The sequence below is a fragment of the Pseudophryne corroboree genome, chromosome 1 (assembly GCF_028390025.1).
Source record: "Pseudophryne corroboree isolate aPseCor3 chromosome 1, aPseCor3.hap2, whole genome shotgun sequence".
Taxonomy (NCBI): Eukaryota; Metazoa; Chordata; class Amphibia; order Anura; family Myobatrachidae; genus Pseudophryne; species Pseudophryne corroboree.
In genome coordinates this window covers 1,031,741,092-1,031,768,191 of record NC_086444.1, presented here as the reverse complement: position 1 = coordinate 1,031,768,191, position 27,100 = coordinate 1,031,741,092, and the positions used below count along the sequence as shown (strand labels likewise).

The 27,100-nt window shown below is 47.8% G+C and overlaps 1 protein-coding gene across 3 annotated transcripts in view; it reads left to right on the top strand.

Moving 5' to 3' along the window:
* CENPU (centromere protein U) overlaps positions 1-27,100 on the top strand; it is a 213,461-nt gene that overhangs the window by 38,407 nt on the left and 147,954 nt on the right. For all 3 annotated transcript variants that reach the window (XM_063920726.1, XM_063920727.1, XM_063920728.1), the window contains 2 exons: positions 13,017-13,155; positions 21,459-21,588. In XM_063920726.1, coding sequence (XP_063776796.1) covers positions 13,017-13,155; positions 21,459-21,588 — 269 coding nt within the window. The remainder of the gene's footprint in view (positions 1-13,016; positions 13,156-21,458; positions 21,589-27,100) is intronic.

Sequence of the window (27,100 nt, the reverse complement as noted above, 5' to 3'; positions counted from 1 at the left end):
AGTGAGTAAAACCAATCCTAAAGAGTTTTTTAAATACATAAACGTTAAAGTAGAATATAGGTCCATTAAAAGATGAATTAGGAGAATTAATAAATGATGACGAAATAAAAGCGGAAATACTGAACAAATTCTTTTCATCGGTATTCACCAGAGAAGAACTGATGGTGGGAGTAGAGCATAACAATTGCGGCAGTAATGATTCATGGTTAGATACTTGTTTAAGCGAAGTAGTAGTCCGGGAGAGACTAAGCAAAATTAAGATTAATAAATCACCAGTTCCTGATGGACTTCACCCGAGGGTTCTTATGGAACTTAGGTCACAACTAGCACTACCCCTATACTTGACTTTCAATAGTTCAATTAGATCAGGCATGGTACCGAAGGATTGGCATATAGCTGAAGTAGTGCCATTATTTAAAAAGGGATCCAAAATCTTCTGGGAAACTACAGACCAGTTAGTTTGACATCTATAGTGGTGAAAATATTGGAAGGAATTCTAAGGGACAGCATACAGGAGTATCTACAGTCCGCTAGGATTATTAGCAAGAACCAGCATGGGTTTGTGAGGGACAAGTCATGTCAGACTAACTTAATTAGCTTCTACGAGGAAGTGAGCAATAATCTTGATCAAGAAAATGCAGTGGATGTGGTCTTCCTAGATTTTGCAAAAGCCTTCGACACAGCTCCTCACAGCAGACTGATCAAATTAAAGGAGCTTGGCATAGGAAAAACTATTTGCACATGGATAAGCAACTGGTTGGATAGCAGGGTACAGCGAGTAGTGGTCAACGGGAAGTCCTCAACCTGGTCCCCAGTAGTCAGCGGAATACCGCAAGGGTCCGTACTCTGACCACTACTGTTCAACATATTTATCAATGACCTAGAAATAGGCCTGGAAAGCACAGTGTCAATCTTTGCAGATGATACTAAACTGTGTAAGGTAATTAACTCAGAATTGGATGCGAGTCCTTGCAGAATGATCTATCTAAACTTGAACTCTGGGCGTCTAAATGGAAAATGAGGTTCAATACAGACAAATGCAAGGTTATGCATTTCAGGACTAAAAACAACCTCGCAACCTACATATTAAATGGGGAACGCCTAGGGGAAACAGAGTTGGAAAAAGATTTGGGGGTACTCATTGATAGGCTTAATAACCATACACAATGTCAAAACGCAGTAAAGAAGGCAAGTAAGGTGCTAGCGTGCATAAAAAGGGGAATTGAGACAAGGGACTCGGATGTAATCCTGCCGCTGTATAAAGCATTGGTACATCCGCACCTGGAATATTGTGTTCAGTTTTGGGCACCATTGTATAAAAAAGACATCCGTGAACTCGAAAGGGTTCAAAGGCGAGCTACTAAATTGATTTAAGGCCTAGAGGGACTGGATTATAAGGAAAGGCTTACTATAGTGTTCACTCTAGGCTCTTTTAGCAGGGTGCCGCGCCCTGCCCGATTTTTTTATTTTATTTTATTTTTTATTTTTTTTAAAAGTCAAAATCCGCCCTGCCCCTTTTGCGGCGCCCTGCTAGAACAGCCGCCCGCTTTCTGCCCTCCCAGCGTGTAAAGATCCCATGCGCACGGCATCTATTCACGCTATGGGAGAGAGCTGGGGGAAGCCCAGCACCGACGGAGGTACTGGGCACGCCCCCAACAGTGACGTCGACGGCCACAGACACCCCCTATAGCAACGTCTGTGGGCCGCACCGTCCACTAAAATGACGTTAGCGCGGCCACGCCCTCTAATTTAAATGGGCGCGCGCCTAAATGCCCCCGGAGTCTGGCGCCCTGCCTCATCTAGAAGGAACGCTATTACTAGGTTGAATATGTATACACTAGAAAAGAGGCGCCTAAGAGGAGATATTATTAATATCTTCAAATATGTAAAGGGACATCACAAAGAGTTATCAGAGGAATTATTTATTTAAAGAACACTGTTTAGGACACGTGAGCACTCGCTGCGGCTGGAGGAGAGAACGTTCCGAACGCAACGGAGGAAAGGGTTCTTCACTGTTAGGGCAATCAGGATGTGGAATTCCCTACCAGGGAAGGTGGTAATGGCGGACTCTATAATTGGATTTAAAAAAAGAATGGATACATTTCTGAATGAAAATGATATCCAAGGTTATTTTAGTGTTCACTCTAGGCTGTTTTAGCAGGGCGCCGCGCCCTGCCCGTTTTTTAGCAGGCAAAACCCGCCCTGCCGCCCGCTTCCTGCCCTCCCGGCGTGTATAGATGCCGTGCGCATGCGCGCGGCATCCATTCACGCATTGGGAGAGGGCTGGGGGAAGCCCAGCAACGACGGAGGTTCTGGGCACGCCCCCAACAGTGACGTCACCGGCCACAGACGCTCTCTATAGTAGCGTCTGTGGGCCGCCCCGCCCCCTAAAATGCCGTAGGAGTGGCCACGCCCCCTAATTTGCGTTGCCGCGCCCCCGTTTCGGGCGCGCACACATGTGCCCCCGGAGTCCGGCGCCCTGCCCCTTTTCACTCCTAGAGTGAACACTATATAATACTTAAAATATCAACGTGGTTAATCCGGGGGTTACATGAGTTATAGTAGCTAACTAGTCATAAAACATCATTCAGCGAGTATGTGGAATCATCACAACTTAATACAGGTTGAACACGATGGGCAGTTTGCCTCTATTCAACCTCAATTACTATGTTGGTGGTTTTATGTTTTTGGTGTGCTGGTGTGGGAATCTCACCACTCACTGTTATGTTCCTTCTCTCAAGAATGTCCGTTCTCCTTCAGGCACAGTTTTACCGATACCGGCTGTAGGAGGGGGCATAGAGGGGAGGAGCCAGCACACCCAGTTGAAGCAATTTAAAGTGCACTAGCTCCTTTGGACCCCATCTATACCCATCGTATTAAGTGAACCCCAGTATTCCTTATGGACTACGAGAAAAGGATTTACCGGTAGGTATTAAAATCCTATTTTCTGTGCAGGGTAAATACTGGCTGCTTTATATTTACACTGCAATTTAGATTTCAGTTTGAACACACCCCACCCAAATCTAAATCTCTCTGCACATGTTACATCTGCCCACCTGCAGTGCAACATGGTTTTGCCCATTAGTGTGCTTTTTGTTTGCTAACAAACCTGAAAAAGGCGTTTTATGCATTGGTCCTACTTTGTGTACAAGCTTTGGTCCATAAAGGTATATATCATAACAGTCCTTTCTTCCCACAGCATTAACATCTGGGATAAAACAGATTTTATTTCTGGTTTGCGGATCTGACCAGCAGATATTTTAAGGCCCATACACATTAGACGATGTCGCTCTGTGAGCGACATCGTCTAATGTTTCCCCCTCCCGGGCCGGCCGTTCGGCGGCCGCCTGTACTCACTGAGCGATATGACCGCTCATATTGCTCAGTAACGTGTCGCCCCCGCCAGCCCTGCATGAAAGTCGTGGACGACAGTCCACATCCTTCATGCATGCCCTACCGACAGCGACGATCGTTGCCGACCCGCGGGGCCGCGCATCGGTCGTCGCTGGCGGCTTACACACTTGACGATAAAATGAGCGACGTCGCTCAAGGAGGGGGAAAATGAGCGACGTCGCTCATTTTATCGTTAAGTGTGTATGGACCTTTACTCTCCACTTACTGGGTGTTATTTATAAACAGATAAAAATGTTTAATGTAATTTCTCTTACGTCCTAGAGGATGCTGGGGACTCCGTAAGGACCATGGGGTATAGACGGGCTCCGCAGGAGACATGGGCACTCTAAAGACTTTAGATGGGTGTGCACTTGCTCCTCCCTCTATGCCCCTCCTCCAGACCTAAGTTAGATCCTGTGCCCAGAGGAGACTGGGTGCACTGCAGGGGACCTCGACGGAGTTTCTCTGAAAAAAGACTTTTTGTTAGGTTTTTTATTTTCAGGGAGCACTGCTGGCAACAGGCTCCCTGCATCGTGGGACTGAGGGGAGAGAAGCAGACCTACTTAAATGATAGGCTCTGCTTCTTAGGCTACTGGACACCATTAGCTCCAGAGGGTCGGAACGCAGGTCTCACCCTCGCCGTTCGTCCCAGAGCCGCGCCGCCGTCCTTCTCACAGAGCCGGAAGATAGAAGCCGGGTGAGTATGAGAAGATAGAAGACTTCAAAGGCGGCAGAAGACTTCTGATCTTCTATGAGGTAACTCGCAGCGGTAACATTGCGCACCATTTCTCCCAACACACACGCACATACTGGCGGCACTGTATGGGTGCAGGGCGCAGGGGGGGGGCGCCCTGGGCAGCAATTATTAACCCTCTGGGGACACTGGCATAGATATATACTGCGGAGGCAGTATATTGCAAAAAACCCTGCCAGTATAAAGATTTGAGCGGGATCGAAGCCCGCCGGCAAGGGGGCGGAGCTTGATTCCTCAGCACTAACCAGCACCATTTTCTTCATAGCACGCTGCAGAAAAGTTGGCTCCCTGGACTCTCCCCTGCTGAACACAAGTACAGAGGGCAAAATAGAGGGGGGGGGGGCACATTTAATTGGCGCAGTGAGTATATTTATAAATGCGCTGTACTGACTGGGATTTTATTCCAGTGTCCGGTGGCGCTGGGTGTGTGCTGGCATACTCCCTCTCTGTCTCTCCAAAGGGCCTTATTGGGGATCTATCCATATATCCCTGAGTGTGTGGGGGTGTCGGTACGTGTGTGTCGGCATGTCTGAAGTGGAAGGCTCATCTAAGGAGGAGGTGGAGCAGATGATTGTGGTGTCTCCGTCGGCGACGCCGACACCTGATTGGCTGGATATGTGGAATGTTTTAAATGCAAATGTTTCTTTATTACATAAGAGAATGGACAAAGCAGAGTCCAGAGAAAAGACAGGGAGTCAATCCATGACTTTGGCTGTATCACAGGGCCCCCCAGGGTCTCAGAAACGTCCCCTGTCCCAAGTAGCAGACACTGATACCGACATGGATTCTGACTCCAGTGTCGACTACGATGATGCGAGGTTACACCCAAAGGTGGCCAAAAGTATTCATTATATGATTATTGCAATAAAAGATGTTTTGCATATCACAGATGACCCTTCTGTCCCTGACACGAGGGTATGCATGTTTAAGGAAAAGAAACCTGAGGTAACCTTTCCCCCATCTCATGAGCTGAACGCGTTATTTGAAAAGGCTTGGGAAACTCCAGACAAGAAACTGCAGATTCCCAAGAGAATTCTTATGGCGTATCCTTTCCCTGCCAGGACAGGTTACGGTGGGAATCCTCGCCCAGGGTGGACAAGGCTTTAATGCGCTTGTCCAAAAAGGTGGCGCTACCGTCTCCAGACATGGCAGCCCTCAAGTATCCTGCTGATCGCAGACCGGAAACTACCTTAAAATCAATTTATGCACATACGGGTGCCTTGCTCAGACCGGCAATAGCGTCGGCTTGGGTTTGTAGCGCTGTAGCAGCTTGGGCAGATACCTTGTCATCTGACATTGATACCCTAGATAGGGATAGCATTTTATTGACCTTATGTCACATTAAAGGCGCAGTCTTATATATGAGAGACGCTTCGAGAGACGTTGGGCTGTTAGGTTCGAGAGCCAACGCCATGGTGATTTCTGCTTGGCGAGCCCTGTGGACCCGCCAATGGGGGTAATTCTGAGTTGATCGCAGCTTCAAGTTTGTTAGCAATTGGGCAAAACCATGTGCACTGCAGGGGAGGCAGATAGAACATGTGCAGAGAGATAGATTTGGGTAGGGTGTGTTCAATCTGTAATCTAAATTGCAGTGTAAAAATAAAGCAGCCAGTATTTACCCTGCATAGAAACAAAATAACCCACCCAAATCTAACTCTCTCTACAAATGTTTTATCTGCCCCCCCTGCAGTGCACATGGCTTTGCCCAACTGCTAAAAAATTTCCTGCTGCGATCAACTTGGAATTACCCCCAATGGACGGGTGATGCCGACTCAGAGACATATGGAAGTTTTGCCTTACAAGGGTGAGGTTTTATTTGGGGAAGGTCTCGCGGACCTGGTTTCCACAGCTACCGCGGGTAAATCTACTTTCTCTTACGTCCTAGAGGATGCTGGAGACTCCGTAAGGACCATGGGGTATAGACGGGCTCCGCAGGAGACATGGTCACTATAAAGAACTTTTAGTATGGGTGTGCACTGGCTCCTCCCTCTATGTCCCTCCTCCAGACCTCAGTTTGAATCTGTGCCCGGACGAGCTGGGTGCTACTTAGTGAGCTCTCCTGAGCTTGCTAAAAAGAAAGTATTTTGTTAGGTTTTTTTATTTTCAGAGAGATCTGCTGGCAACAGACTCACTGCATCGTGGGACTGAGGGGAGAGAAGCAGCCCTACTCACTGAAGATAGGTCCTGCTTCTTGGGCTACTGGACACCGTTAGCTCAAGAGGGATCGTACACAGGATCGCACCCTTGGTCGTCCGATCCCGGAGCCGCGCCGCCGTCCCCCTCGCAGAGCCGGAAGACAGAAGCCGGTGACAGAAGCAAGAAGACTTCGAAATCGGCAGCAGAAGACTCCAGTCTTTATATGAGGTAGCGCACAGCACTGCAGCTGTGCGCCATTGCTCCCACACTAAACCCACATACTCCGGTCACTGTAGGGTGCAGGGCGCAGGGGGGGGCGCCCTAGGCAGCAATTAGAGACCTCTTGGCAAAAGTGGGCATATATACAGTTGGGCACTGTATATATGCATGGGCCCCCGCCATATTTTTACACAAAAACGCGGGACAGAAGCCTGCCGCTGAGAGGACGGGGCTTCTTCCTCAGCACTCACCAGCGCCATTTTCTCTCCACAGCTCCGCTGAGAGGAAGCTCCCCAGGCTCTCCCCTGCAGAATCACGGTAGAAGAGGGTAAAAAGAGAGGGGGGGCACATAAATTTGGCGCAAAAACAGTATATACAGCAGCTGCTGGGTAAGTTACTGTGTGATTCCTGGGACATATAGCGCTGGGGTGTGTGCTGGCATACTCTCTCTCTCTCTCTCTCTCTCTCTCTCTCTCTCTCTCTCTCTCTCTCTCTCTCTCCAAAGGGCCTTGTGGGGGAACTGTCTTCAAATAGAGCATCCCCTGTGTGTGTGGTGTCGGTACGTGTGTGTCGACATGTCTGAGGTAAAAGGCTCCCCTAAGGAGGAGAGAGCAAATATGTGTGTGTGAGGTGTCTCCGTCGACATCGCCGACACCTGTTTGGATATGTGTAATTAAGTGCTAAGGTGAATTTATTGCACAAAAGATTAGAGAACAGACAGGAAACCTACCCATGTCTGTCCCTATGTCGCAGAGACCTTCAGAGTCTCACAATGCTCACTATCCAAAATAATAGACACTGATATCGACACAGAGTCTGACTCCATTGTCGACTACGATAATGCAAAGTTACAGCCAAAATGTCAGGAAAGTATTCAATATATGATTATTGTAATAAAAAATGATTTGCATATCACTGATGACTCATCTGTCCCTGACACAAAGGTACACATGCTTAAGGGGAAGAAAGCTGAGGTAAATTTCCCTCCTCTCATGAGGAAAAAGAGCGGGAATCTCCAGACAAGAGATTCCCACAAAGAATTCTCAGGGAGTATCCTTTCCCTACTAGGGCCAGGATACGATGGGAATCTTCCCCTAGGGTGGACAAAGCTTGTCACGTTTAGCCAAATGGTAGCGCTGACTTAACAGCTATCCTCAGGGATCTTGCAGATAACATGCAGTAAAAGTACTTTGAAGTCCATTTACACAAATGCTGGTACACTACTCAGACCGGCGATTGTGTCGGCGTGGGGTTATAGCGCTGTAGCAGCGTGGACATTGAGACCCTAGTATGTGTATGTATGTGTGTGTATGTGTGTGTGTGTGTGTGTGTGTGTGTGTGTGTGTGTGTGTGTGTGTATATATATATATATAATATATATATATATATATATATCTCAATCTTGCTCAAAGAGACATTAGTCTACTGGGTTCTAGAGTAAACGCTATGTCGATTTCTGCTAGACGTGTCCTGTGGAACATGCACAGGTGATGCCGACTAAAAGAGGCATATGCAAGGTTTACCTTACAAGGCTGAGGAATTGTGTGGAGAAGGGCTCTCGGACCTGGTCTCCACAGCTATAGCTGGTAATTCTGATCTTTTGCCTTATATTCCCGCACAGCCTAAGAAAGCACGACATTATCAAATGCAGTCCTTTCGATCACAAAGCAAGAAAGTCCAAGGTGCGTCCTTTCTTGCCAGAGGCAGGGGCAGAGGAAAGAAGCTGCACAACACAGCTAGTTCCCAAGAACAGAAGTCCTCCCCGGCCTCTACAAAATCCACCGCAGGACGCTGGGGCTCCACAGGCGGAACTAGGCCTGGTGGGGGCACGTCTTTGAAATTTCAGCCACAAGTGGGTTCACTCCCAGGTGGATCCCTGGGCAATAAAAATTGTGTCTCAGGGATACAAGCTGGAAGTCGAAGAGATGCCCCCTCACCGATACCTCAAATCGGCCCGACCAGCTTCCCCCCACGAGAGGGAAATAGTGTTAACTACAATTTGTGAATTGCAGTGATCTTCAACAGGTGGTGGTCAAGGTTCCCCTCCTTCAACAGGGAAGGGGTTATTATTCGACCATGTTTGTAGTCCCGAAACAGGACGGTTCGGTCAGACCCATATTGAATTTAAAATCCCTGAAAATATACCTGAAAAGGTTCAAGTTCAAGATGGAATCGCTGAGAGCGGTCATCCCAAGCCTGGAAGGGGGGGATTTTATGGTGTCTCTGGACATAAAGTATGCATACCTTCATGTCCCCATTTATCCACCTCATCAGGCGTACCTCAGATTTGTGGTACAGGATTGTCATTACCAATTTCAGACGTTGCCGTTTGGTCTCTCCACGGCACCGAGAATATTTACCAAGGTAATGGCGGAAATGATGGAGGAAGCAAGGGGTCACAATTATCCCATACTTGGACGATCTCCTCATAAAGGCGAGATCAAGAGAGAGCAGTTGCTGATCAGCGTAGCACTTTCTCTGGAAGTGTTACGGCAACACAGCTGGATTCTAAATATTCCAAAGTCGTAGTTGGTTCCTACGACTAGTCTGCCTTTCCTGGGCATGATTCTAGACAGAGACCAGAAAAGGGTTTATCTCCCGATAGAGAAAGCTCAGGAACTCATGACACTGGTCAGGAACCTATTAAAACCAAAACAGGTGTCAGTGCATCACTGCACTCGAGTCCTGGGAAAGAAGGTGGCATCATAGAGGCCATTCCCTTCGGCAGGTTCCATGCGAGGACCTTTCAATGGGACTTACTGCACAAGTGGTCCGGATCATGTCTTCAGATGCATCGGTTAATCACCCTATCCCCCAGGGACAGGGTGTCTCTTCTGTGGTGGCTGCAGAGCGCTCACCTTCTAGAGGGCCGCAGATTCGGCATTCAAGACTGGGTCCTGGTGACCACGGATGCAAGCCTCCGAGGGTGGGGAGCAGTCACACAGGGAAGAGATTTCCAAGGTCTGTGGTCAAGTCAAGAGACTTGCCTTCACATCAACATCCTGGAACTAAGGGCCGTATACAACGCCCTGCGTCAAGCGGAGAACTTGCTTCGCGACCAACCGGTTCTGATTCAGTCAGACAACATCACCGCAGTGGCTCATGTAAACCGACAAGGCGGCACAAGGAGCAGAGTGGTGATGGCGGAAGCCACCAGAATTCTTCGCTGGGCGGAGAATCACGTAAGCGCACTGTCAGCAGTGTTCATCCCGAGAGTGGACAACTGGGAAGCAGACTTCCTCAGCAGACACGACCTCCACCCGGGAGAGTGGGGACTTCATCAGGAAGTCTTCGCACAGATTACAAGTCGGTGGGGACTGCCACAGGTGGACATGATGGCATCCCGCTTCAACAAAAAGCTATAGAGGTATTGCGCCAGGTCAAGAGACCTTCAGGCGATAGCTGTAGACACCCTGGTGACACCGTGGGTGTTCCAGTCGGTCTATGTATTCCCTCCTCTTCCTCTCATACCCAAGGTGCTGAGGATAATAAGAAAAAAAGGAGTGAGAACAATACTCATTGTTCCAGATTGGCCACGAAGGACTTGGTATCCAGATCTGCAAGAAATGCTCACAGAGGACCCGTGGCCTCTTCCTCTAAGACAGGACTTGTTGCAACAGGGGCCCTGTCTGTTCCAAGACTTGCTGCGGCTGCGTTTGACGGCATGGCGGTTGAACGCCGGATCCTAGCAGAGAAAGGCATTCCGGATGAGGTCAATCCTACGCTGATAAAGGCTAGGAAGGACGTAACAGCTCAACATTATCACCGTATATGGCGAAAATATGTTGCTTGGTGTGAGGCCAGGAATGCCCCTACGGAGGAATTCCAGCTGGGCCGTTCCTTCACTTCCTACAGTCAGGAGTGAATTTGGGCCTAAAATTGGGTTCCATTAAGGTCCAGATTTTGGCCCTGTCCATTTTATTTCAAAAGGAGTTGACTTCTCTACCTGAAGTTCAGACGTTTGTAAAGGGAGTGCTGCATATTCAGCCCCCTTTTGTGCCTCCAGTGGCACCTTGGGATCTTAACGTGGTGTTGAGTTTCCTGAAATCCCACTGGTTTGGACCACTCAAAACGGTGGAGTTGAAATATCTCGCGTGGAAGGTGGTCATGCTATTAGCCTTGGGTTCGGCTAGGCGTGTGTCAGAGTTGGCGGCTTTGTCACATAAAAACCCCTATCTGGTTTTCTATGCGGATAGAGCAGAATTGCGGACCCGTCCACAATTTCTGCCGAAAGTGGTTTCATCCTTTCATATAAACCAACCTATTGTGGTGCCTGTGGCTACTACTGACTTGGAGGATTCCGAGTTGCTTGATGTGGTCAGGGCTTTGAAGGTTTATGTAGCCAGAACGGCTAGGGTCAGGAAAACAGAGTCTTTGTTTCTCCTGTATGCTTCCAACAAGCTTGGTGCTCCTGCTTCAAAGCAAACTATTGCTCGCTGGATCTGTAACACGATTCAGCAGGCTCATTCTGCGGCTGGATTGCCGCTGCCAAAATCAGTTAAGGCCCATTCCACTAGGAGGGTGGGCTCTTCTTGGGCGGCTGCCCGAGGGGTCTCGGCATTACAGCTTTGCCGAGTGGCTACTTGGTCAGGTTCAAACACTTTTGCAAAGTTCTACAAGTTTGATACCCTGGCTGAAGAGGACCTTGTGTTTGCTCAATCGGTGCTGCAGTGTCTTCCGCACTCTCCCGCCCGTTTGGGAGCTTTGGTATAATCCCCATGGTCCTTACGGAGTCCACAGCATCCACTAGGACGTTAGAGAAGATAAGATTTTACTTACCGGTAAATCTATTTCTCGTAGTCCGTAGTGGATGCTGGGCGCCCGTCTCAAGTGCGGACTTCTTCTGCAATGCTTGTATATAGTTATTGCTTCAATAAGGGTTATGTTATGGTTGCATCAGGGTTGGACCTGATGCTCTGTTGTTGTCATACTGTTGACTAGTTGTTATAAACTCATGTTATACGGTGTGATTGGTGTGGCTGGTATGAATCTTGCCCTGGATTACCAAAATCCTTTCCTTGTACTGTCAGCTCTTCTGGGCACAGTTTCTCTAACTGAGGTCTGGAGGAGGGGCATAGAGGGAGGAGCCAGAGCACACCAGAACCTAAATTCTTTCTTAAAGTGCCCATGTCTCCTGCGGAGCCCGTCTATCCCCATGGTCCTTACGGAGTCCCCAGCATCCACTACGGACTACGAGAAATAGATTTACCGGTAAGTAAAATCTTATTTTTTCTACCTTTTTTTTTAAACCTCAGTTAAGCTCAAATTAGGCAACACTTTATATTTTAGCAGCTAGACAGTCAGTGTGGCATGCATCACTCCTTGGAATTTGCATTATAGGGTTAGCAAGTTCTGATGTTCGGTGTGAAAGAAACAGTACACACCCATTAAATGTATGGGTGGGATTACTGTGGCGCCATTCCAAGGCCTGTAATACTATCAGACCATATCCACTAATCTATGTAGATATAATAAATGTTTTATTTAACATAGTGTGATTTATTCCCTGTTGTGTCACGTCTTAATATAATGCTGAGGATATAGGTATAACAGTACTATTCAATGGGACAGATGTATTAACCTGGAGAAGGCATAAGGAAGTGATAAACCAGTGATATGTGCAAGGTGATAAACACACCAGCCAATCAGCTCCAATATGTAAATTAACAGTTAGGAGCTGATTGGCTGGTGCATTATCACCTTGCACTTAACACTGCTTTATCACTGGTTTATCACTTCCTTATGCCTTCTCCAGGTTAATACATCTGCCCCAATGTCCCTTAGTATTTACCTTGGTGATATAAATCTGTGCCGCACTCTTCCCTGTATTCATTCACCAATGATGTGCAGTGGTATTAGCAATGTTTTATAATAATGTGTATTATGAGAGAAACTCAGATTATCACAGTGGGAGAGGATACATTGTAGTAAAGTAGTATATGCAGTGGTGCCATGACGTAACTCAGACATGAAGTTCCATTTACATCTGAAGTATGGTACACCTGTAATGTATAGTATTATCTTCCTTCTACATATTGGCTTAAACATCTTATAATTGTTACAGTAATGCATTATGTTACTTCTGTGGCATATATTGTACAGTATTAACTTTTCTTTATTTGATATCTGGAAGCCCCCAAAATGAGTTATGCTGTTGCTGAACCAGCAGTTACCCTGGCAGTGCTGCGAGTGACATGCGGTTCAAACTCTTGGGTATAATAGAACTCTTGGGTATAATAGTCTCCTAATCCGACAACCCGTGCCCCTCACTTGATTGTATTATGAAATGATCCGTATCCTAATTGTTCTGCATTTGTATCAGTTTGGTAAGCTCTCGATATGCATAGTGTCTATATGTACTCGTATACTAATTTGTGGTGGCACATTAGCATAACATTGATATTGAATAGGCTGGCTCCTAGGACCTAGTGTGCGAAAATATTTTCTCCAGTTCTTTCACTTAGGTTGATAACATTAGATGTATCCTATAACTATGTTATCTTTTCTCTTGTAGACTGATGCTAATAATGCTGCGGAGACTGAGGGCAAGAAACAGAAGGCTCCAGTGCTGAAACACATGGGAGCTGACATCTCTGCTATCGTACAGGAGCCGGGTTATGCTCTGCATGGAGAGGAGGGAGAGGAGTCTTTCAGTGAGTAGGCCTGACACAGTTAGTGACTGTAATGGTCACATGACGATGTACACTTGTAGTAGCATAGGTTGTAAGAGTTTGGGCAAAAAGATGTGACCACTAATAGAAAGTGACACACACTGGGATAGTCTGTAACAATATTGTAGACTTGAGTGAAATCAGGGGGACAGCTAAGCCTATTACAGAGAAGATAAGCTTGCAGTGAGATGTGGGCAGTCACTCATTACTAGATACAGCTCAGCCACCTGGCTCCTACTTTGGTTTATCCATCCTTGTGCAAGGTATAGCAATGACCATTCACAAACAGATACAGTGTGTGTTGAAAAGGTGAGTGCTGCTGCCTTCTTACTGCAGCCATTGCCTTAAACAGTGCTTAGTAGTGTCATATACAGTGCCTTGTGTGTATACCAGCCCATCCAGCCAAGTCATGAGTGGTGGACCATAGAGAATAACTGGAAGGCCCTGCCATATTGCCAGATGCTCTGACCTCTGGTGTGTGGTATACATGCCACCCTTCTTGGGTTATTGAAGTTTGGTGAGGAATCTGGGATTAATTATTAATGCTGGGATGAATGATTGGTTCTGAGATTAGTGTCGCTTATATAGATTGGTTCAAATTTAGAACATGGGACCCCCTGGATTAGCATAACTAAACTGCTTCAGATCACCATTAAACTTGTTCAGCACATTAACTAGTGTACCTTCATGGACTGTCTTCGCTAGCTATGCTTCGGGCATGGTGGCTCGCTCCACTCCGCTAGTGGCGGGGGGCGGCGTCCCGCTGAGGTTCCTCCCCCAAAAAAGAAAAATCTCCAGTAAGTGCCCCCGTTTTCACGATCGCAGCTGCGGAACACACATAGGTCCAGGAACTTATCCCGGATACTATGTGTTTCCGTCCCAAAAAAAATTCAGGGTTGATTGCATTTTCCCCTATTTATTTGTTTCTATGCAGGATTCATTTATATTATGTTAGTGATGTAATGGGCTTATTCACGCTGCCTAATAATTACAGGACAGTGTTAGACAGTTTTAGGTTTCTGATTTCCTCTGTTAAAGTTACAAATTTATAGTAAGAGATTATATTAATATAAGAGGTCGCGCTATAGAGCCAATTAAATATTCCACACCAGTCTCAAATAGAAAATATTTATAAAAAAAAATACATAACCATATAAAATATATAATACGTGATGTTTAAGATCTGGTGTGGTCACAACACCCTCTAAAACTATTCAGCAGTCACTTAGTTTAGCACTCCTAAACTAAGTGACTGCTGAATAGTTTTGACCCTTGTCCGGCATCTCCAGAACACCCGGCACTCGTTACCAACTGATCGTGAAGGCTACAATTGATTCAGTGCCGCGGTGATCAGTGCTTTTGGAGGCCGGAGCGGCGCTGCATTTGGCCGCTCTCAACGGGAGCAGTAGGAGTGACAGCCCGCCTGCTGGAGCTGCCTGGCGACTCGTACGGAAGCTTTCCACCAGCGTGATCTATCCAGTTGTACGGATAGAAGCCGCCAGCTAACTGCACAACACCGTTCCGGTTCACAGGTAACAGCCGTCAATTACATTGTGCATACCCGGGGACGCTCTGGCTGCACAAAAACTCCTCGTACTGGCAAATAGGTCCCTTATTTACAAGCACAAGGGACAGAGTGAGTAAATGTACCTGTGACCGTTTACTTCTGTGATGCACAGCTTTTGGATATAATTACCGGTGTCTTTTGGACTTAATTAACCGGGTGCAATTCAACATAGAGGAATTTAGTCCTCATTGAACTCTTGGCTCAACTCCTGTCAGTTTGGACATCTTACTATTCAGCACACTTATTTTATGATAGTAAGAATTGTTTATTCGGTATTTGATATTTATTGATGTATTAGAGGGTGTTGTGACCACACCAGATCTTAAACATCACGTATTATATATTTTATATGGTTAGGTTTTTTTTTTAAATAAATATTTTCTATTTGAGACTGGTGTGGAATATTCAATTGGCTCTATAGCGCGACCTCTTATATTAATATAATCTTTCTCTGGCGTCCTAGTGGATGCTGGGAACTCCGTAAGGACCATGGGGATCAGCGGCTCCGCAGGAGACTGGGCACAAAAGTAAAGCTTTAGGACTACCTGGTGTGCACTGGCTCCTCCCCCCATGACCCTCCTCCAAGCCTCAGTTAGATTTTTGTGCCTGGCCGAGAAGGGTGCACACTAGGGGCTCTCCTGAGCTTCTTAGTGAAAGTTTAGTTTTAGGTTTTTTATTTTCAGTGAGACCTGCTGGCAACAGGCTCACTGCATCGAGGGACTAAGGGGAGAAGAAGCGAACTCACCTGCGTGCAGAGTGGATTGGGCTTCTTAGGCTACTGGACACCATTAGCTCCAGAGGGACCGAACACAGGCCCAGCCTTGGAGCTCGGTCCCAGAGCCGCGCCGCCGGCCCCCTAACAGAGCCAGAAGCAAGAAGAGGTCCGGAAAAATCGGCGGCAGAAGACATCCTGTCTTCACCAAGGTAGCGCACAGCACTGCAGCTGTGCGCCATTGCTCCTCAGCACACTTCACACTCCGGTCACTGAGGGTGCAGGGCGCTAGGGGGGGCGCCCTGAGCAGCAATAAAAACACCTTGGCTGGCGAAAATACATCACATATAGCCCCCAGGGCTATATGGATGAATTTTAACCCCTGCCAGATTCCACAGAAAAATGGGAGAAAAGGCCGTCGAGAAGGGGGCGGAGCCTATCTCCTCAGCACACTGGCGCCATTTTCTCTCACAGCTCCGTTGGAGGGAAGCTCCCTGGCTCTTCCCTGCAGTTACTACACTACAGAAAGGGGTTAAAAAAGAGAGGGGGGCACTAATTAGGCGCAGTATAACAATACAGCAGCTATAAGGGGAAAAACACTTATATAAGGTTATCCCTATATATATATATATAGCGCTCTGGTGTGTGCTGGCATACTCTCCCTCTGTCTCCCCAAAGGGCTAGTGGGGTCCTGTCCTCTATCAGAGCATTCCCTGTGTGTGTGCTGTGTGTCGGTACGTTGTGTCGACATGTATGAGGAGGAAAATGAGGTGGAGGCGGAGCAATTGCCTGTAACAGAGATGTCACCCCCTAGGGAGTCGACACCTGAGTGGATGAGCTTATGGAAGGAATTATGTGACCGTGTCAGCTCTTTACAAAAGATTGATGACATGAGACAGCCGGCGACTCAGCCTGTGCCTGTCCAGGTGTCTCAAAAGCCATCTGGGGCTCTAAAACGCCCGTTACCGCAGATGGCAGATACAGACGCCGACGCGGATACTGACTCCAGTGTCGACGATTAAGAGACGAATGTGACTTCCAGTAGGGCCACACGTTACATGATTGAGGCTATGGAAAATGTTTTTACACATTTCTGATAATACCAGTACCACTAAAAAGGGTATTAGGTTGGGTGAGAAAAAACTGCCTGTAGTTTTTCCTGCATCTGAGGAATTAAATGAAGTGTGTGATGATGCGTGGGTTTCCCCCGATAAAAACTGTTAATTCCTAAAAAGTTATTAGCATCATACCCCTTCCCGCCAGAGGATAGGGCACGTTGGGAAACACCCCTTAGGGTGAATAAAGCGCTCACACGCTTGTCTAAACAGGTGGCACTACCGTCCCCGGATACGGCCGCCCTTAAGGAACCTGCTGACAGAAAGCAGTAAAATATCCTAAAATGTATATACACTCACACGGGTGTGATACTGCGACCAGCAATCGCCTCAGCCTGGATGTGCAGTGCTGGGGTGGCTTGGTCGGATTCCCTGACTGACAATATTGATACCCTAGATAGGGACAGTATATTACTAACTATAGAGCATTTAAAAGATGCATTTCTATATATGCGTGATGCACAGAGGAATATTTGCCGACTGGCATCAAGAGTAAGTGCGCTGTCCATTTCTGCCAGAAGAGGGTTATGGACAAGACAGTGGTCAGGTGATGATGATTCCAAAAGGCATATGGAAGTATCGCCTTATAAAAGGGAGGAGTTATTTGGGGTAGGTCTAACACAAACAGCCAATTCCCAGGAACAAAAGCCCTCTCCCGCCTCCGCAAAGTCCTCAGCATGACGCTGGGGCTTTACAAGCGGTCTCAGGCACGGTGGGGGCCCGTCTCAAGAAATTCGAGACGTCTCCCCCTCGCCGTTTTCATAAAGTCTGCTTTACCGACGTCTCCCTCAGACAGGGAGACAGTATTGCAAGCCATTCACAGGCTGTATTCCCAGCAGGTGATAATCAAGGTACCCCTCCTGCAACAGAGAAAGGGGTACTATTCCACACTATTTGTGGTACCGAAGCCGGACGGCTCGGTGAGACCATTTTTAAATCTAAAATCCTTGAACACTTACATACAAAGGTTCAAATTCAAGATGGAGTCACTCAGAGCAGTGATTGCAAACCTGGAAGAAGGGGACTATATGGTCTCTCTGGACATCAAAGATGCTTACCTACATGTCCCAATTTACCCTTCTCCAAGGGTACCTCAGGTTTGTGGTACAGAACTGTCACTATCCGTTTCAGACGCTGCCGATTGGATTGTCCACGGCACCCCGGGTCTTTACCAAGGTAATGGCCGAAATGATGATACTCCTTCGAAAGAAGGGAGTTTTGGTTATCCCTTACTTGGACGATCTCCTGATAAGGGCAAGATCCAGGGAACAGTTGGAAGTCGGGGTAGCACTATCTCAGATAGTGCTGCGGCAGCACGGTTGGATTCTCAATATTCCAAAATCGCAGCTGATCCCGACGACACGCCTTCTATTCCTAGGGATGATCCTGGACACAGTCCGGAAAAAGGTGTTTTCTCCCGGAGGAGAAAGCTAGGGAGTTATCCGAACTAGTCAGAAACCTCCTAAAACCAGGCCAAGTGTCAGTGCAGCAGTGCACAAGGGTCCTGGGAAAAATGGTGGCTTCCTACGAAGAAATTCCATTCGGCAGATTCCACGCAAGAACTTTCCAGTGGGACCTGCTGGACAAATGGTCCGGATCGCATCTTCAGATGCATCAGCGGATAACCCTGTCACCAAAGACAAGGGTGTCTCTCCTGTGGTGGTTGCAGAGTGCTCATCTTCTAGAGGGCCGCAGATTCGGCATTCAGGACTGGGTCCTGGTGACCACGGATGCCAGCCTGAGAGGCTGGGGAGCAGTCACACAGGGAAAAAAATTTCCAGGGCTTGTGGTCAAGCCTGGAGACATCACTTCACATAAATATTTTGGAGCTAAGGGCCATTTACAATGCCCTAAGCCAAGCAAGACCACTGCTTCAAGGTCAGCCGGTGCTGATCCAGTCGGACATTATCACGGCAGTCGCCCACGTAAACAGACAGGGCGGCACAAGAAGCAGGAGGGCAATGGCAGAAGCTGCAAGGATTTTTCGCTGGGCGGAAAATCATGTGATAGCACTGTCAGCAGTGTTCATTCCGGGAGTGGACAACTGGGAAGCAGACTTCCTCAGCAGGCACGACCTCCACCCGGGAGAGTGGGGACTTCACCCAGAAGTCTTCCACATGATTGTAAACCATTGGGATAAACCAAAGGTGGACATGATGGCGTCCCACCTAAACAAAAAATTGGACAGGTATTGCGCCAGGTCAAGGGACCCTCAGGCAATAGCTGTGGACACTCTGGTAACACCGTGGGTGTACCAGTCAGTGTATGTGTTCCCTCCTCTTCCTCTCATACCAAAAGTACTGAGAATTATAAGACGGAGGGGAGTAAGAACTATACTCGTGGCTCCGGATTGGCCAAGAAGGACTTGGTACCCGGAACTTTAAGAGATGCTCACGGAGACCCGTGGCCTCTACCTCTAAGAAGGGACCTGCTCCAGCAAGGACCCTGTCTATTCCAAGACTTACCGCGGCTGCGTTTGACGGCAGGGCGGTTGAACGCCGGATCCTGAAGGAAAAAGGCATTCCGGATGAAGTCATCCCTACCCTGGTCAAGCCAGGAAGGATGTAACCGCAAAGCATTATCACCGCATTTGGCGAAAATATGTTGCGTGGTGCGAGGCCAGTAAGGCCCCGATGGAGGAATTTCAACTAGGTCGATTCCTGCATTTCCTGTAAACAGGAGTGTCTATGGGCCTAAAATTGGGGTCCATTAAGGTTCAAATTTCGGCCCTGTCAATTTTCTTCCAGAAAGAACTAGCTTCACTACCTGAAGTTCAGACGTCTGTAAAAGGGGTACTGCATATACAGCCTCCTTTTGTGCATCCAGTGGCACTTTGGGATCTCAATGTAGTTTTGGGGTTCCTAAAGTCACATTGGTTTGAACCACTTGATTCTGTGGAGTTAAAATATCTCACATGGAAAGTGGTCATGTTGTTGGCCCTGGCCTCGGCCAGGCACGTGTCAGAATTGGCGGGCTTTATCCTGTAAAAGCCCTTATCTGATCTTCCATTCAGACAGGGCGGAATTGAGGACTCGTCCTCATTTTCTCCCTAAGGTGGTTTCAGTGTTTCATCTGAACCAACCTATTGTGGTACCTACGGCTACTAGTGACTTGGAGGACTCCAAGTTGTTGGACGTAGTCAGGGCCTTGAAAATATATGTTTCCAGGACGGCTGGAGTCAGGAAATCTGACTCGCTGTTATCCTGTATGCACCCAACAAGCTGGGTGCTCCTGCTTCTAAGCAGACTATTGCTCGTTGGATTTGTAGTACAATTCAGCTTGCACATTCTGTGGCAGGCCTGCCACAGCCAAAATCTGTAAAAGCCCATTCCACAAGGAAGGTGGGCTCATCTTGGGCGGCTGCCCGAGGGGTCTCGGCGTTACAACTTTGCAGAGCAGCTACTTGGTCAGGGGCAAACACGTTTGCTAAATTCTACAAATTTGATACCCTGGCTGAGGAGGACCTGGAGTTCTCTCATTCGGTGCTGCAGAGTCATCCGCACTCTCCCGCCCGTTTGGGAGCTTTGGTATAATCCCCATGGTCCTTACGGAGTTCCCAGCATCCACTAGGACGCCAGAGAAAATAAGAATTTACATACCGATAATTCTATTTCTCGTAGTCCGTAGTGGATGCTGGGCGCCCATCCCAAGTGCGGATTGTCTGCAATACTTGTACATAGTTATTGTTACAAAAATCGGGTTATTATTGTTGTGAGCCATCTTTTCAGAGGCTCCTCTGTTATCATGCTGTTAACTGGGTTCAGATCACAGGTTGTACGGTGTGATTGGTGTGGCTGGTATGAGTCTTACCCGGGATTCAAAATCCTTCCTTATTGTGTACGCTCGTCCGGGCACAGTATCCTAACTGAGGCTTGGAGGAGGGTCATGGGGGGAGGAGCCAGTGCACACCAGGTAGTCCTAAAGCTTTACTTTTGTGCCCAGTCTCCTGCGGAGCCGCTGATCCCCATGGTCCTTACGGAGTTCCCAGCATCCACTACGGACTACGAGAAATAGAATTATCGGTAAGTAAATTCTTATTTTCTGTTAATTTGGCGCTAATGGAGACAGGCTTCTGAGGTCTGACGAAATAGAACCATTTATTTATGGTCACAAGGTGACAGATTTTAGATAAATATTAATTATATGTTTATATGAATTTTGCGCCATCAGATATTTATTCTTTTTACAAATTTTATAGTAACCTAGTTGGTGAGGTTGAAAAAAAGACTAGTAGTCCATCGAGTTCGACCTGAATTATATTGTATTCCCTATTCTATGCAGGTTAAAGGCTATATCCTTGTATATCTTTTTCCATGGAAATTTATGTAACCCATTTTTAAACGCATTGACTGAGTCCGCCATTACAACCTTCTCTGGCAGTGTATTCCATATTCGTATTGCCCTTACAGTGAAGAATCCCTTCCTGCAAAAATTCCTCTCCTCAAGCCTTAGCGGGTATCCGCGCGTTGTGTAGAGGTCTCTTAGTAAACAAATCACCTGATAGCTCCGCATATTGCCCCTTTATGTATTTGTAGATATTAATCATATCTCTTCAAGGTCTCCTTTCTAGTGTAAACATGTCTAACCTAGAAAGCCTCTCCTCATAGTCCAGTGTATCCAAAGCCTTAATCAATTTGGTAGCTCGCCTCTGAACCTTTTCAAGTTCTAATAGGTCTCTATTATAGTGTGGTGCCCAGAACTGTAAACAATACTCAAGATGCGGCCGTACCAACGATTTGTACAGAGGCAGGATTACGCTCTCATCCCTTGTCTCAATTCCCCTTTTAATGCATGCTAACGCCTTATTTGGCTTTGTTGCTGCACTTTGACATTGTGTGTTGCTTCTAAAATTTATGGTAATGTTCTTGTTTGTCCACACCGCCCCCCATAGATCCCCCACTTCATAGTACTGCTGTCTATGAGGATGAGCCCCTTTCCCCAGAGAATGAGCCCCAGGCTCGTGAGCACGTGTCAGCAAGGCAGAGATCTCCAATGCCACCACCTGTGCTCCAAGAGAAAAGGTAAGATCATCTTGTATGCGGGTGAAAAGGCTTCATTGGTTAGCACACAGTGGTGGATGAAAGCTTGCTCAGTCAGTCTTGCCAGTTCTCTAGGCTAAAGGACATTTCTCTATCGTCCTAGTGGATGCTGGGGTTCCTGAAAGGACCATGGGGAATAGCGGCTCCGCAGGAGACAGGGCACAAAAAGTAAAAGCTTTAGGATCAGGTGGTGTGCACTGGCTCCTCCCCCTATGACACTCCTCCAAGCCTCAGTTAGATTTTTGTGCCCGGCCGAGAAGGGTGCAATCTAGGTGGCTCTCCTAAAGAGCTGCTTAGAAAAGTTTAGCTTAGGTTTTTCTCTGTCCTCCATCTGGGGGACGCTGCGCCGTTACTTGTGGGTTAGAGGTGTGTGGTAGTGGAGATTGGCACAGAACTATCAAAAGCTGACTCCTCCCCCCTCTAACCCCTCCCATCTCCTTCCTGCTCAGCCCTGATCAGTTTTAGTTTTGTGCCTGTGGAGTACAGACACAGTTTTGATTTCTCTTTAGGAATTTTTTTTTTTTTTTTATTATTTCTTCTTTCACAAATACCTAGTCCCTGTTTACAGGTGACAGGTATAACAGTGGAAGGGGTTAGTATCCCATTCCAGACTGCTGCAGGGAGGCCACTATACCTTCGGTCACTGGGGCCTTCAGAGAGAGAAAGAGAGAAGACAGCAGCATCAGGTACTGGACAGCCACAATCTGTCATTGACAGTATTGGGCTGTCCCTATTTCCTATTATTAATGTCCCTATTTCCTGTTATTAATGGTGAATTTATTGGGACTACCAAACTCCTCCTCCCCTCCCTCCCCCCCCCCCCCCCCCCCCCCCCCCCCCCGAGCGCGCGATCACCCACAGACAGCACGGAGGCTGATCTGGGGTGAAATGTGAGGTGGAGGACTGTGTTAGGTCCGGGAGGGTGTTATTCACTCCCTGGACCGTTACTTGGCTGCCGTGACAACCGCTCTGTGTAGCGGCGCACGGGAGCCGAACTTCCGGTTTTTGACGAGATGAGAATGACGTCAGGCGGGCAGAGCCGTCTTCCCGCTCAGCTCTGCCCGCGCGCGCGCACGGCTGGTCACGGCGCCATCTTCTCTGCCTGCACACAGGGGACGCTGTGCTACGGAGGAGGATTACATACACAGGGGGATAAAAACCGCAAGTATAAAAGGGGGGGAGGGGGATCACAGTGTCTCCTCTAGTCTGGTGGCTAGAGCAGCATATTAACAAAGAGCAAGTCTAGTGGGTTGAATCTCAGATATTTTTTAACACAACTTGGGGGACATAGTTCACCAGAGTAAAGATGACCAGCAAGCCAGAGAAACCTACTAAGGGAAAAACAACCTCAGTGGTTTATTTCTCATGTTCACAATGTGGCACAAAGCTGGCTAAGGGGAGTGCTGACGCAGGGACCCTCTGTACATCATGCTCTGGTGCACCAGCGGCAGATCAGCAGGGCAGATCCACAGATCAGTCAATGCCCCCTTGGGTCAAGGCCATGGTGGACGCAATTTCAGATTTGCGTCAGTCAAGGTCGGAAGCAGCTTTGGCCCAGACTCAGGTGGAACCGCTGTGGGCCCAGAATATGGGAAAATGTCTCACTGATTTGACTCAGTCTGTAAATAAATTTGTAAGTTCGGCCAGTAGTTCGGCGGCTTCTAAGCGAACGCAGCCGTTACCCGCTATTGCATTTCCAGGAGAGGAGTTGGATACTCTGACATCTCCATTGGAAGAAGGGGAGGTAGATCCTGAAGGGGACGAAAATTCGGCTTGGGAAGATGAGGATTTATCTACTAATTCAGGTGTTAGGCTACTAATAGAAGCCATTCGTCAGACCCTTAATATTCAGGATGAGGCAGTAGCCGAGACTTCTTCCTCTTTCTTTAAACGACAGAAGAGACAGGTTACTGCGTTCCCTTCTTACTCGCACTTTGCGGATATTTTAAAAGAACCCTGGCTAAAACCGGATTCCCGTTTCCAGGCGCCTAAAAAGTTAAAGTTTCTATATCCTTTTACAGAAGAGGATACAACAATTTGGGAAACCGCCCCAAAGGTAGACGCCCCTATTTCGCATTTAGCAAAAGCTACGGTTATTCCGTCAGTACAGTCTGCGACTTTAAAAGACTCTACCGATAGGAAGATAGAAGCATTACTAAAATCTATGTTTTCCTTATCAGGTGTTTCTCTCCGTCCAGTTCTGGCGAGTGCCTGGGTGCTTAAAGCCGTTGATGAGTGGCTTGCACAGGTTGTATCTGGGATGCAGTCAGACGATCCGTCGGAGGCCATTCAATTAGCAGAACAGATTTCTGAGGCCCTTACTTACGTGGGTGAAGCATTATTGGATTCGGTGGCGCTACAGTCCCGTGTTTCTGCCTTAACAGTATCCGCAAGACGATCTCTTTGGCTTAGGGTTTGGAATGCTGATTCGGACTCAAAGCAGACCTTGACGGCAGTCCCTTTTGAAGGCGAATTTCTTTTTGGATCAGAGTTAAAGAAAATTATTTCAGATACTACGGGGGGAAAGAGCCCTTTCCTTCCGTCTGCTCCAAACAAACCAAAGCCTACAAGATTTCGGTCCTTTCGTACGCAGGGCAGAGGTAATTTCCAGTCCTTTCGACCCTTCTCCAGATTTCCACGAAGGGGATCATTCAGAGGTAGAGGAGCTCAGGCTACTCGCAGACCGTCCAGTAAGCCTGCCGACAAGCCTGAGGCATGACGCTTCGGGCCCTCTGGAGGGATCAATACAGGTTGGGGCTCGTTTACTTCACTTCAGGGAAGTGTGGCTCCTATCGAAACCGGATCGGTGGGTAATAGGGGTCATTTCCAGAGGATATATGTTGGATTTCGAAGAAGCAGTCCCAGCCCGACTAATTGTGACGCCTCTCCCAGACGACCCCTCCAGACGTCAGGCTCTCCTTCAGGCAACAGCAAAACTATTACAAAATGGAGTAATCCTTCCGGTCCCAGCTCCTCAGAGAGGTCGGGGCTTTTACTCGGGTCTTTTTCTCGTAGACAAGCCGGACGGTTCGTTTCGACCCATTCTAAATCTAAAAGCCCTCAATCCGTACCTTTCATCCCAGAAATTCAGGATGGAATCCATTCGCTCCATTATCGCAGCCATGGAGCCAGGGGAATATTTGGCTTCAATAGATATAAAGGACGCATACCTACATGTTCCAATTTGGACAGGACATCAATCACTTCTGAGATTTGCAGTAGGTCCGTGGCATTTTCAGTTTCGGGCCCTTCCCTTTGGTCTTTCTACGGCTCCCCGGGTGTTTACGAAGGTCCTGGGTCATGTCGTCGCAGTTCTCCGTTGCAAAGGGGTCAACATCACTCCATACTTGGACGACCTGTTGATCAAGGCCCCGTCACCGGAGATTCTCACTCAGAACCTGCGTCTAACGATAGAGACTCTACAGTCTTTCGGGTGGATAATCAATTTTCCAAAGTCATCTCTACTCCCGTCACAGAAAATGGTTTTTCTGGGTCTTCTATTCGACACCAACAGCCAGAAGGTGTTTCTTCCTACAGACAAGATTCAGGACTTACAAGCCAGAATCAGAACCTTGTTAAAATTGCCGGCAGTATCAGTCCTCAGATGCATGCAGGTACTGGGCAAGATGGTAGCCTCATTCGAGGCAGTTCCATACGCCAGATTCCACGCCCGACCTCTTCAAGCTCAGATTCTCCACTGTTGGACTCGGACGGATTCGCGCCTCGAACTGCAGTTGATACGCTTGTCGATAAGAACTCGTCAGTCGCTCTACTGGTGGCTTCACAGTCACAATCTGAGGAAGGGTGCGCCGTTCACGGTCTGGTCTTGGATGATGGTAACCACGGACGCAAGCCTCAGCGGTTGGGGAGCAGTGTTCCAGACTCATCATTTACAGGGGCGCTGGAGCAATCAAGAGTCAAAACTACAAATCAACATTCTGGAATTGAGAGCGATCCGGTATGCTCTCATTCGGATTCAGACCATGGTGCAGGGCCATCCAGTTCGGGTGCAATCCGACAATGCCACGGCAGTGGCTTACATCAACAAACAGGGAGGAACTCGCAGCTGGTCCGCAATGAGAGAGGTTGCTCAGATTCTCACGTGGGCGGAGCGTTGGATTCCCGTGATTTCAGCCATTCACATTCCGGGAGTCGAAAACTGGGAAGCAGACTTTTTGAGTCGTCACACGATTCATCCGGGAGAGTGGGAACTTCACCAGGAAGTGTTTCTTTCTCTAGTGGATCGCTGGGGAGTGCCAGAATTAGACCTGATGGCGTCACGGCTCAACAAAAAACTTCCGGTTTACGGATCAAGAACTCAGGATCCTCAAGCATTTCTGATCGATGCACTAACAGCTCCGTGGCAATTTCAGCTGGGTTACGTGTTCCCACCAATTCCACTGCTCCCACGTCTACTCCAACGCATTCGGCGAGAAGGCCTTGCAATAATTCTGGTGGCTCCGGATTGGCCACGCCGACAGTGGTACACTCTTCTAAACAGCATGGTCGTCGGAGACCCCTTTCGCCTCCCTCTGCGACCAGATCTTCTGCTTCAGGGACCTTGTCGCCACCCAGATTTAAATCGGCTGGCTTTGACGGCTTGGTTCTTGAATCCAACATTCTGAAGGCAAAGGGCCTTTCTCGTGCGGTTGTTCAGACAATGATTCGGGCTAGAAAGCCGGTGACTTCTGGCATTTACCATAGAGTATGGCGTATTTACATTGCTTGGTGCGAGAAAAGGAACTTGACTCCGCATTTGTTTAGACTTCCTCGCCTGCTCTCCTTTCTCCAGGAGGGTCTTGACAAGGGTTTAAAACTTTCTTCCCTGAAGGGTCAGGTTTCGGCCTTGTCGGTCCTTTTTCAAAAGAAATTAGCAATCATTCCAGAGGTTCAAACATTCCTGCAGGGAGTACTTCGAATTCAACCACCTTTTGTTCCTCCGATTCCTCCCTGGGATTTAAACTTGGTACTTAAGGCTCTTCAAAAGTCTCCATTTGAACCTCTAGAATCTGTGGAACTACGTTATCTAACACAAAAAGTTGTTTTTCTGTTGGCAATTGCCTCAGCTAGACGAGTGTCTGAGTTGGCGGCTCTTTCTTGCAGGCCACCCTTGTTAGTGTTTCATGAAAATCGGGTGGTGCTGCGGACAAAGCCTTCATTTCTTCCAAAGGTTGTTTCAGCATTCCATTTAAATCAGGACATCGTTCTTCCAGCTTTTAATCCGTCATCTTCTCAGGGGGAGGATTCCCATTTGGCTCTCTTGGATGTTGTTCGGGCCTTACGTATTTATTTGTCTCGCACGGAGGCTTTCCGTCGTACGGATTCCTTGCTGGTATTGATTGATGCTCCCAAACGAGGTTGGCCTGCCTCTAAGAACACTGTGGCCCGTTGGATAACTTCGGCCATCAGACAGGCTTACGTGTCCTCAAGCGTTTCGGTTCCTGACTCAATTAAGGCTCATTCGACTAGAGCAGTTGGAGCGTCTTGGGCTGTT